Source organism: Nicotiana attenuata, unplaced genomic scaffold (genome assembly GCF_001879085.1).
Source record: "Nicotiana attenuata strain UT unplaced genomic scaffold, NIATTr2, whole genome shotgun sequence".
NCBI classification, from domain to species: Eukaryota; Viridiplantae; Streptophyta; class Magnoliopsida; order Solanales; family Solanaceae; genus Nicotiana; species Nicotiana attenuata.
This window is the reverse complement of record NW_017671274.1, coordinates 202,685-214,694: the sequence shown is the minus strand read 5'-3', so window position 1 is coordinate 214,694 and position 12,010 is coordinate 202,685. Positions and strand designations below refer to the sequence as shown.

The 12,010-nt window shown below is 34.6% G+C and overlaps 1 protein-coding gene and 1 long non-coding RNA gene across 3 annotated transcripts; one reads left to right on the top strand and one right to left on the bottom strand.

Annotated features, from left to right (window-relative positions):
* Window positions 1–264: 264 nt before the first annotated feature.
* On the top strand, window positions 265–8,309 carry LOC109207220 (5'-nucleotidase SurE-like). 2 transcript variants are annotated; one of them, XM_019370102.1, is made up of 10 exons: window positions 269–481; window positions 3,136–3,230; window positions 3,825–3,889; window positions 4,256–4,299; window positions 5,782–5,859; window positions 6,037–6,190; window positions 6,917–7,096; window positions 7,386–7,445; window positions 7,522–7,636; window positions 8,051–8,309. In XM_019370102.1, exons 1-9 carry the CDS (start codon window positions 339–341, stop codon window positions 7,630–7,632), a joined length of 930 nt encoding a protein of 309 aa, XP_019225647.1. In that variant the 5' UTR covers window positions 269–338; the 3' UTR covers window positions 7,633–7,636; window positions 8,051–8,309. The 2 variants fall into 2 exon arrangements, with proteins under 2 accessions (XP_019225648.1, XP_019225647.1); XM_019370103.1 differs by lacking the exon at window positions 6,917–7,096 and having other exon boundaries at window positions 265–481.
* A 1,145-nt stretch (window positions 8,310–9,454) lies between these two features.
* Window positions 9,455–10,542, bottom strand: LOC109207218. The gene is made up of 2 exons (XR_002064987.1): window positions 10,331–10,542; window positions 9,455–9,945 (listed from the first exon to the last, which is right to left on the bottom strand). It is a non-coding gene; the product is annotated as an uncharacterized LOC109207218 (long non-coding RNA).
* Window positions 10,543–12,010: the final 1,468 nt, after the last annotated feature.

Below are 12,010 nucleotides of genomic sequence, written 5' to 3'. Positions count from 1 at the left end.
AAGTAACAATACGATACAATACAATAGGTAACAACCATCCAAACAAGCTTAGATCACTCATAAAAATTCAAAAACAATCCAAAATTATATTAATATCGAAACACAACTCTGATTGTCAAATACAATTTTCTTTTGAATTTTTATTTTATTTTATTTTTGTTTGGAATTTTACAATTCTTATGTCCAAACGCCCACTTAATATTAGAAAAAGGACTAAACTGTAAAATAAATATTCAATTGTAAATAGTGTTTCAAATTAAAGTTTAAAAATGAAATAAAATCCATTGCCAAACGGGGAAGAAAATATTTTCGCTGAACGGAAAACTTCGAGAAGCGAAATGGAGGATAACTTCGTCGACGGCGATCGGGCGACGGTGATGGTGACGAACGACGACGGAATCGACGCGCCGGGATTAAGAGCTCTAGTTAATGTACTTGTTTCTACCAATCGCTTTCACGTCCTTGTTTGTGCTCCTGACTCGTATGATCACTCACTCAAGCACTCTCCTTACAAAATTCATTGTGAATTTGTACGTTTTATGTTAATATTTACAACTATTTTTAGTTAAATTTCTGCAAGTATTTAAATGTAGCGACTTCTTAGGTTTACTTAGTTCGGTTGCTTGTATATATTACAATGATTTGTTGAATAATGCTTGAGGTTAACTTTCCTTATTTTGGGCAATGGGTGGTTAAACTAGGTAAATGGAAAAAGTATATTTTGTTCTTAAATGTGTTGAGAAAAAAAATGACTTTTTAACTTTTATTGGAAATACAAACTTTTACTGGCGTGTAGGGAGTTCTACCACTCCAATAATCCGAAATTTAGTGTTTTCAACGCAGGAGTGGACTAGGTCGTGTTTTGCAGGTTCAACTGAACCTGCTTTCAGCTCGAATTATGCATACATATGCAACAAATTATAATGTATACATGTAGTATAATAAGATCATACATATTTTGAACATACTGACTCTAAATCCTAGATTCGTCTCTAAACATGCCATGGCATAATTGATTAAAGGTGGTTTTAGAAGTAGGTGTGTAAATATTGATCTAATGATAAATGGCGGTGGTACTTGCTTTTTTATGGTTAAGTAGTGAAGAATGCAAAGAAAATATATCTATAATCGAGAAATCCCCCACGGCCAGTGGTGCATTGTTTGGAGCTCAGTGAATAATGTTCCCGTCCCTCTAGCCTTCTCCATTTAAATACCAGGCTTTTGTTTGCGGTAGGGTTAATCCGTGGCATGCGCCTAACCCATGCATCATGCAACACTCTTACCATTGGATCAAAGCCCGGGGGGGCGATTGCAGAGCATGTATTAGTTTTTAATAGTCTAAAATTGGGGTCTATATGAAATTATGCTACTTAATGATTAAAGTGAACATTGTTTTGCAACATCCCTGAATGAAAAAGGGATTTTATGAGACAGGCAGGTAACAAATTCGTATGATCGATGATCTCTCGGTTATTTGAGTTTGAATCGTTTGACTGCTCTCGTTTACTACTTTAGTCATGTCTTTCTTTAGGAAATCAGTTTTTACTCAATGCTTTGGCTTTTTGTATAGCTTGACAAAATTTTCATGTTGCTGTTACTTTTTATTTGAACATGTTGCATGATATTAACACTTTATATAGCTGAGACTGATATAATGTACATCTTACATGTCGGAGTCTAGCATAATGTGAATCTTTTATGATTTTTCAAAGGAAGGTTGGAGTTGAACATGTATTGTTTCACTTCAGCAGTATTGGTGAACTTAAATTTGCTAATTAGCTAATAAATATTATTTCTGGCAATTAAAAGTTTGGAGTAAGATCTGCTTGTTGTTCTTTACATGGTTGGCTCATTCCATGAACCTATTTGTCTCCTTATGGATTTGTTTATGAACATCTTCTTCCTTTTTTTCCCTTTTAAAACGGTAAGTCAATTGTTCATAATCACTACGTTAACTATAAATTTTTCATTTTCTTTGCTTCTTCCTGTGCTTCACAAGCGATAAGGAATATTTGCTTGTCTTTCTCACTCTATTTTGAGGATCTCCTCCAATTTTGAATTAAAAAATGGGGGTGGGAGTGGGGGGAAAAAGTAGCCCTTTACTGCATTGGCAGACTGCAAGTGACCCAAGTCTACTGAATGACTTGCTATGCACTACACCATTAATCAGAGAAGAATGAAACTTTGAGCGATTTTTTTGACTGTTTATGTTTTGGTCATTGATAACATGTTTACCTTTTGATTTTCACCTGCCATTTCTGCGAAAGGCAGTCTCTCTATCATTGCTCAATGATGCAATCATGAACCTAAGATATTTGTTTTCCCTATGTATGCCATTTTTCTAGTTGTCCCAATATTTGTTAGATTGCATTGTTTATTGTTTAAGTTATTATATTGTTAAGTTCAGAGATGAAGCTTGCAAAAATTCTTGGCTAGTGTTTGGCCATAGATTCCCAAATTTGTTTTGAAAAATTTGATTTGGTGAAGTTTGGTTTGAAGATGAAAATGTGTTTGGACATCAGTTTTCAAAACATATTTCACTTTTTTTTTTTTTGAAAAAACATGAAACATGACTTATACCCACAAGTTCTAAAAACTATCACAAATACCCAGCAGTACCTTCATCAATAACATTCATTATCATTATCACAACATAGTCCTGAACATATACAAATTTGGTACAAAATTACATTTTTATAATGAACTACATAATACACTATCAGATGACCGAGAAGACGAAGCAACATTGTTACAAAATAATAAATGGTGGGCGCTGTTATAAAATATAAAGTTTGGGAAAATTTTTAAAAAATGTAATAGTAATATTTTGGTCCAAAACCAACTCTTGAGCTGGTTTGGGATTTGGGTTTTGGGAATTTGCCAAAATATGGATAAAATTTATGAACAAACATGTATGTGCCAAAATTTTGGAAAAAATTTGGCAAAATCTATGGCCAAACGGGTCCTTGATGTCCAGCTTTACTGTTGAATAATGTTAAAGTTAGGAATTAACTAGAGTTTTGGTTGATTACTTATGCTCTTATATATTGCAATTTTTTCCAAATCTATCACTTGCAAAGTTACGTAATCGATTAAGACATTTGCTATTGGCTATGTGCTTATTACTACTTTCAGAGAAAAGTCAGCTGTTAGTCATAGCATTACATGGCGTCATGCCCTTTCTGTTAAGCAAGTGGACATTAGCGGAGCAACAGCCTTTTCAGTTTCAGGTCTGTTGCGATCTTCAACAAATAAATAATTTAGATATCTGGACCGAACTTTGGTACTTGACTTTTAAGTTTATTGGATTACTATCTCTAATATCAATGCCTCACAGCCCTTTGTTATATTAATATGCGAGATCATATTCTTGACACATAATTAAACAGACAAGTAATCAACTCCACCTCAATACCAAACTATTCTGGAAATTGAACGGACAAATAAAGGAGGAAGTCTCTCCTTTCTTGAGAACCTGAGTTTTGTGAGATTGTGCCACATAATTTAGCATTCTAATGATTTTCTATTTGAATAGATGAATACAGATGAACATAAGCTTTTAACTTAAAACTAAGAGCAATCTAGTTAAAGATAAGTTGTAATTTAGAACTGTGGATCTTTTCTTGGAAAGTTCTTTTCAAATTTTACTAGCAGCTAGCATATGTCATGGGGGATACTGGTCCAGAAATCAATCAAGTACAACCAAGAACATGATATATTGATATTATCCAAGCTTTCATGCTTCAAGATCTCGGATTTGAAGTAATAGAAGAAGATGAGAATGATGACTTTGCTTTGCCTTTTCTATTTCTTCTTTCTAACAGGAACTCCAGCAGATTGTACTTCCTTGGGAATCTCCAGAGCTCTTTTCCCTTCAGTACCTGATCTGGTAGTACAAGTATTTTGTTATTCACACTTCTGTTTGGAAAAGAAAAGAATATAAAAGAAAAAGAAAAAAAAACATCATTAATATGCATGACATGCACACAAAAGCTCTCTCTTTCCCCTCGTTTATATGTTTAAGTTGCCTTTTTAAATTATTGCTCCCCTCTTCCTCATCATGTCATCTAAGAATTTTGTATTGGCACTATGCAGTTTGATTTTCCATATTGCAAATACTTAGTTTTCTGTCTCCTTTATCACTTGATTACTAATTTATCCCATGCCAGGCTTTAGGTATCAATGCCTTGGGACTTTGCATAATTAAAAACTCGTTGGCTAGAACACTTGCAATAATCTTAATCTATTCTTTCAGGTGATCAGTGGTGTTAATATGGGTGACAACTGTGGCTATCATATGTTAGTAGATTTTCTTCACTAGCATTCAGTTTCTTTGTGGTGATGGTGAAGTATCTTGCTGCTATACCATTGTTCTCAATTCCATTGTCTGGGTGCATTGGGCTATTTATGTTATAATTCGTCGTTGCAACACCAACCCATTTATACCTCTTTCTATTAATTTCAACTATCTAATGAAAATGTAAAGAACATTCACTCAGCATTGTGTAATGTGTAAGGATAGGTGTCACGAAATTCGGTTTTGATTTTCAATTTTTGAATTTAAGAAATTACAATCCAAATCCAAACCAGATAATCACAGTTTGGGTTAATTTTTTAGAGTTTGGTTTCCAATTGATCGGTTTGGTTATTTCGGTTTTTGGTTTGAACATATACGTTGGGCTTCTTCTTCTCACAGATAAAAATAAAAAATGAACCTCCAAATAAAGTATTCATGTGAACTTGCTTTAATTATTCCTCATTCCCACCAGGAAATTTGGTAATTGTGTGTACGAATGCAAAGAGTAAAAAGCGATGATGGTGGTAAGTAGAAAAGAATGATAAGTTTACTTCTTTTTAGTATCAAAGTTAAACATGAATGTTGAAACCCTATTCATAAGTAGGCTGTTGGCCTTTACTGATCGGGCTAATGTCTAATGGGCATGTTTGGTTTGGTGGTTACGACCTAAGGGCAAAAATAAGGTATAAGAATTGTCGGATTTTCGAACATCCAAATTTTTTCGTCTCGAATCCAAAATCCAATCTTTTCAAAAATTAAAACCAAACACCAAATGTAATCCAAAAATTAAATCTAATATCCGAGAAATTTGGATTTCGGTTTTCCCCAAAGACCACAAACTATGCCCAGCCCTATCACATGTGTTGAAATCTCATATAAGTTCTTTATGCTTTGCTTAATTCATGGCGATTGTGTTGCAAACTGTTCTTGGTTCGCCGAATGGTACAAGTACTCAGTTCAGTTTCTAGATTCAGCTAGTGATGATTAAGCATGCTTACCATTTGTGCTAATATACTGGGCATGTAGCAGTTTTTGGTTCATCTATTATAGAATTTATTTGACTCTATGATATCCAAAAACCCAAGGTTTCTTTAACCTTAATTCAAATGACTCTTCTCATCCTGTCTTCTCCAAGTTTGCTCTTGTCACCTTTAGTCAAATGGCTCTTCTCATCCCTAAATTATCCACAGGAATTTTAACTTTGCATTTCCCAATGATGGATTTTAATTATAAAAATGAGCACATTGTATATCTGGGTCAAAGGGAATCCATACAGTCAACTGGCATTATCTTCTTGACTTTGTACTTTCTTTTAAATGATCCTTGAACATAAAATTGAAGCATAGTGTTTTGTCAAGTTAATTTGGTTTACTATGATTGAAACTCAAGCAAAATGAAATGTTAAACAAAAAAATTATTGACATTCGTAATTTTGTAGTTGCTTCTGTGAGAATTAATTTTGTACCTTTTGCTGAAATTGTCAGAGTATACTCGGGTACAGTGGCTGGCGCTAGGGAGGCTTTCTTCAATGGTATTCCTGCTGTGTCTGTATCATATAATTGGTATTCATCAGTGAACTTTTCGAGTTATTGTGTTTCATGCAGAGAGCAGCATCATTACCTTGTGTTTTGGTTTTGAGGGCCCTCGTGCACTCCAGATATTTTACATTTTTCGTGCCCCAGTGGTTTGTTTTCTTCATCAGTCGCTGTTCTTTATTTCCTTGGGATTGCTAACTACAGGGTTCGTGGAAAAAGCAATGTTAATGACTTCATACTGGCTGCTAAAGCTTGCTTACCCATCATCAGCGCTATATTGGCTGAAATCAAAAGAAACAACTATCCTCTAAATTGCTTTCTGAATATTGATGTGCCAACAGATGTCATCAATCACAAGGTAAACTTTATGCTAGCTTTGTTTTTGTTGTTTATGATAGAGAATCACCTAGAGAAGAAATAAAGTAGATACAAATGTTGGGATTCACTCGTCTTTCATCATTGGTGAAAATATCATGTAAAAGTTGCTCTTCGCTTTGATGCACTTTCTTGTGTGTGATCGCCTCCTATTGGCCCTGTCAACAGTCAGATTTGCTTTACTTCGTTTATTCACTGTTGGTCTCATGTTTTATTTTGATTTCTATTAACAGCTGAAGTTTGGCCAAATGAGTCATTTCAGCCCAACTGAAGCATGTCTCTTTATTAATTAAATAGTTAAGAATGGACAAGGTGGTTATGAACACACTGCACTGGTCATCTACTCTGTATGAACGAATCAATAGTCTCTTCATCTTTCTGTACTATAAAATTTTGTTAGATTATACTTATATACAAATGGAATAAAGCTTTTCCTAGATTGTGATTTTCCTTGTTCCCTGTACAAGTTGTAAGACAAGCTTTACTCAAGCCATCATAATGAGGCTGGTTCAACCACTATTTTGCCAATAGTAAATTTGAATGTTTGTCTATTTCAACCTGAGTTTCTCCCGAGGAGCTGTATCTTAAAACTTGAATACTTTGTTTTACGAACTGTTATCATTGCGTCTGTTTCAGCTACATCTGATAGGATAAGTGTTGTTTTTTCTCTTTAACCATTTCTTCAAAAGATTTATCTTGGTCTTTCTAGGGATACCGTCTGACTAGACAAGGGAAAAGTTTTGTCAAAATGGGATGGAGGCAAGTTAATTCTGAGCGAGAAGGAGGAAAAGTATTGTCCACAATGACTATGGAGACGAATCCATCAGAAAGTACAGAAGCTAGAGCTTTAAAAAATGCACCACAAGATCATCTACTGTTTAAGAAACAAGTGTGATACCTTTCTCTATTGTTGCTTGCTCCATTGCTGTCATCCTTGTCTCCCAGATCTTTCCCCCTCACGCGGGCACCTTACAAGAAATTGAGAACTAATGTTTTATGAAAACCTGGCAATTGGAATTAAATTAGCCTTTTGAAAGACGCTACTCTTTTATTGTATTACACACCAGATATTTATTTATTCCTGATTCTTTTGAAAGTTAAGGTAAAAAGAAAAAGAAAAGAAATTTATAGAGGTGTCAATGGAGTAATCTCTGTTGATTTTACTCTTTCCTTTCTAGGTTACAAGAATTCTAGTGGAGGATGGTGATACAGACTACTGTTCTCTCCGAGAAGGATACGTATGTACTATTGATTTATATGGTTGTCAGTCATTTGATGAGAACGACCAATGATTGGTATTGTCATTTATCACAGATAACTGTCACACCCCTTGGCGGCTTGTCTCCGGCAGAGCTAGATGCTGTTTCATTCTTTCAGAATTGGCTGCCCAGTGTTGTTGATCTTTACCCTTCCTCTGCTTTATAGTGCTGTAAGTTGGTCCCCCAAGTCAAACCCAATTCTGATGAGACCCTTACACTACTTGTTATATCATCTTTGTTTAGTGTGATAATGACATTGATTGGCTACTGATGCCATGTTTCTGTTTTCTGTTTTTGTGTTTGACATTGATTTTGCATTTTTGCTACCAAGGTGCTTAATTTTGTTTGGGGATATAATGGGCTTGAATTTTCTCTTCCCCAGTAAATTTTGACTAAATGTGAAAAAGTTATGATCATTGTACTACTAAGTTTACTTTTACATTCCACAGAAGTAAAAAGAAACTGGTTTCATCGATTTGATTATTGTTCATGTCTTCATTTCTGATAATGATATTCTTCATTGTGGTTAATCTCTGTCTAAGTTTGCTCTGATACAATGTGGGTTATAATGATCAATTTGCCAGATGAAAAGTTTGTAGAGATGAGACGAGATAAGTGGAGTTGAAAGAGCTAAAGCTGATGAGTCCACACAGAATGGAAAAAGTTAATGCATTTACATGTCATTCCAGATGTGGGTATCCTCTCCCTGGTTAAAATTCAGATGCATCTTTGTTTCATTTTCTGCAAGATATTCTCTCTAATGTTTCTTAGGCATTTACTGAGATCATAGAATTTGTGATGTAACAGATTTGGTGTATGTTCAAGCTTAAAGTTTTTCTACAACCCGTTTTGTCTGTTCTCCTAGTTATAGCTTTAAACTTAAACCAAGCGATTATTCTCATTTCCAGAAAAGGGATAAATTTTTACTGCTATATTCTCCATGTGATTGCATATGATCGACTAAAATCCCATTGTCTTATTTTATCTTTGATGATTTGCAGAATATATGTACTGTTAACAGTTTTAGTTTCGTTGTTTGTGTTGCAAATTTCCATGAGTTATGTTCTTTCTTTAGCAGTTTCACATGTATTATCTTTAGAGGATTTCTGAATCATTGTCAAACACTGCATCCCGCACGCATTTAAACGGTCTGCAGACTTAGCAAAATTGCAACACGTAGGGGAGAAGTAAATATAAGTTGCCCTGCTTTTGAGGGAGATCTAATCTCGAATCTTACCACGTTTTCTTTATTTTATTCTTAAATAATAAAAAAAAATAAATGGTGGTTTCACATGTGTTTATTCTTAAGTGATAAAAAAGTTAGGTGGTTGCAGACGTGTCCTTAGTCAATAGAGTATAAATTTCAATGTGGGATAGCGGGAGAAAAAGAAAGGGTAGATCTCATCATCTAGATTGATGTATAATTGTAACTTCACAAGAATCAGGAAGTATGTCGAAATGAAAACCACAGCTCAATCTAACGTCCTTATAGCCGGTTTGGCCAAGCTTTTTTTTGGCCAAAAGCTATTTTTTTTTTTGGTCAAAAGCACTTTTGGCCAAAAATTGAGGTGTTTGGCCAAGCTTTTGGAAGGAAAAAAAGTACTTTTGAGGAGAAGCAGAAGCAGTTTTGGAGAAGCAGAAAAAAGTAGCTTCTCTCAAAAAGTACTTTTTTGAGAAGTACTTTTAAGAAAAATACACTTAGAAGCAGTTTTTTAAAGTTTGGTCAAACACTAATTACTGCTCAAAAGTGCTTTTCAAGCTAATTAGCCAAAAACAACTGCTTCTCACCAAAAGTACTTTTGAGAAAAGTACTTTTGAAAAAAAGTACTTTGCAAAATAAGCTAATTTTTGCAGCTTGGCCAAACGGGCTATTAAGCTGCCCCCAAGTCAACTTTATCTTAGTCACAATAAGTTTTGAAGACCTTATCAATTATGACTCATTGACGGTTGAAACTGACAAGGCAACAAATGGGAAACGAAGCACCGGCTATGCAGAACCTCTTAAAATTGTCATCAATTTGCAAACAAAACATTTAAAGATTCCATCCTATACTGCAGAAGTCTGGTGTTTGAATTTCAGAAAGATCCTCTTTTCTTCTACCTTCTTGTCCTCCACTATTCCTGAACTCACTCGCATCACACTTATTTACAAGTATTTACCAAATTGCGAAGAACAACACACTCACAATAAGTGAAAGACATAATAATTTCAATAATATAAAGACTTTAAGGTGAACCTCACTCACAAAAGATTGAAGATGCAAACATGAATGAAGGGAGGGGAAAAAAAACCTATGTGGGACAAAAGTGTTGTAATCTATGTACATGTGACTGTAAATCTCCCCTTCTTTTTTTGTGCTTTTATGTAAAGACCCTCATTTTGGTCGTGGATGCGACTCCACTAGTATGGACCAAAGCACTTGAACATCTTCACAAGGGCAAGACTTAACATCCTCGTACAGGATATATATCCCTCTTCCTGAAAAACCAAGAATGAGAAATTTTTGTACAAAAGTATATACACATATTTCTTGAGCAACATTAGAGTTTTGTAAAAGAGAACGGAAGAATATGCAAATGCAGAGTTGCCAATTTCTAGATGAAATATATATAAGCATGTGTATAGGGCTGTAGAAAGATCAAGTCAATCGAACTTCTTAATGTTTGATTCAACAATAGGCTAACGGATTGGGCAGAACTCAGTGTTTCGGGTTCTAATTCTATATGGATGTGCAAGAAATAAGTATGGATGGAGTTAAAGACATTTCAGAATCCACAACGTCTAAATTTTGTAAATGAGAGCTAATTATCTAAGTGTACATAAAATTGAAACAGTATAAGAAGTAATGGAGGATCGGACATACTCTTCTTGGGAGCAGAGTGAAGACGAACCAAAAGCTTCTTCAATGGAGAGAAGAGGGATTGCAGCCACCCCATGAGGAAAAGAAGGTGTAGATGAAGTTCATGGTAGGTAAAATGGAAATAAGAGAGACTATAGGAGAAAGGAGGGGTGCTAGTTTGCTTAGACAAAGGGTGAAGTTTGGGTCACTGTCCTTATAAACATTTGCATTTGCCTTACAGACAAATCATGCATTCATTTCATTTCTTTCACTATTTTAGAACTTGGTGTTATGTCTCTATCATACCTCTCCCCTTGTAGCAGAAGTTATTGCCACTACCAATCACTTGTAGTTTTTACACTTTCTATGACCCCTCTGCTTTCTCCCTTCATTGACATCCCTTATTCTTCAAGCTACTCATGTAGTTAATACTCCCTCCGTCCTTTATAATCCGTTCCCAAAAGAATGATACCTTTTAATTTTAAAATACTCATATTACCCTTAATGAAATGATTTATACTACGAACTCCTCTTAGAACATGGTACAATTCGATGGCTACAGTTTAACAAAATATTTTTAGAAAGATTCTCAATTGGTAATCCAAAAATAGAAAGAATCTATATCTTCCCCGCGCATCGTGCGGGTACGGATACTAGTATATATTAAAAGGAGAGGCCAAAGCCCTCTCCTTAAGCCAAGTGGCAGGCTAAAAAAGTCACATGGCATAATTAGTTATTAATTAGTTATTTAGCTAATAATTAATTATTATTTTTGTATTTAAATATCAACAAAAAATAAAAATAAGAAAAAATAAAAACTACCACATGAAATAATCTTGTTTGTGTTCTATGCCATGGAATATGTAATTACTTAATAATTTTGGACACTATTTGCTACAATCTGACGCGAATTTACTTAGTTTTATGCTTAGTCAGTTATGGTGAGTATTTTGTTCGGTGTCTCTATCATTGCCTTAAAATAGATGTTAGATGTTGAACTACTGCGTTTAATCTTGTATGGGTCATGGGAATGCTGGAATTATTCGGGCCACAATTAACGAGCAGCGGCCAAATCATTTACAACAATATCCATAGATGAACTCCATAAGTTCTACGGCCTTACAACAATCTCAAACAACTCTTGAACATCGTAGCTTGCTTTAGGTGCGATTAATAAATTATTGTGACTATGGATACGATTTCCGTGGCATAGTCATGATACATAAATCCAAATTCAAGTGTGTATTTCATGTGGCTCGACCATAACTTGGAATAATAATAAAATTAACATGTTATAAATCGTGGGTGCGTTTCATGTGACGCGATTCACAAAATGTACGAAAATAAACAAGTGCGCGATATCACTACTTGTTCAAATAAATTCCATAAATGCTAAAAGCAGTTGATTGAATAATTAAAAGTGGTTAAAAAGTTCAAAATGTACAATAGGTTCTAAACTTGTAAAAGTTCAGATAATTAGGTTAATTATTAATAGTTGAGTGACCGTGTTAAAACCACGGAACTCGGGAGTGCCTACACCTTCTTCCAGGTTAACAGAATTCCTTACCCGGTCTTTTGGTTTCGCAGACTTTTAAACAGAGTCAAATTTCCTCGACTTGAGATTTAAACTAAACTGGTGACTTGGGACACCATAAATTATCCCAAGTGGTGACTCTGAATAAATAAATAATCCCATTTCGATTA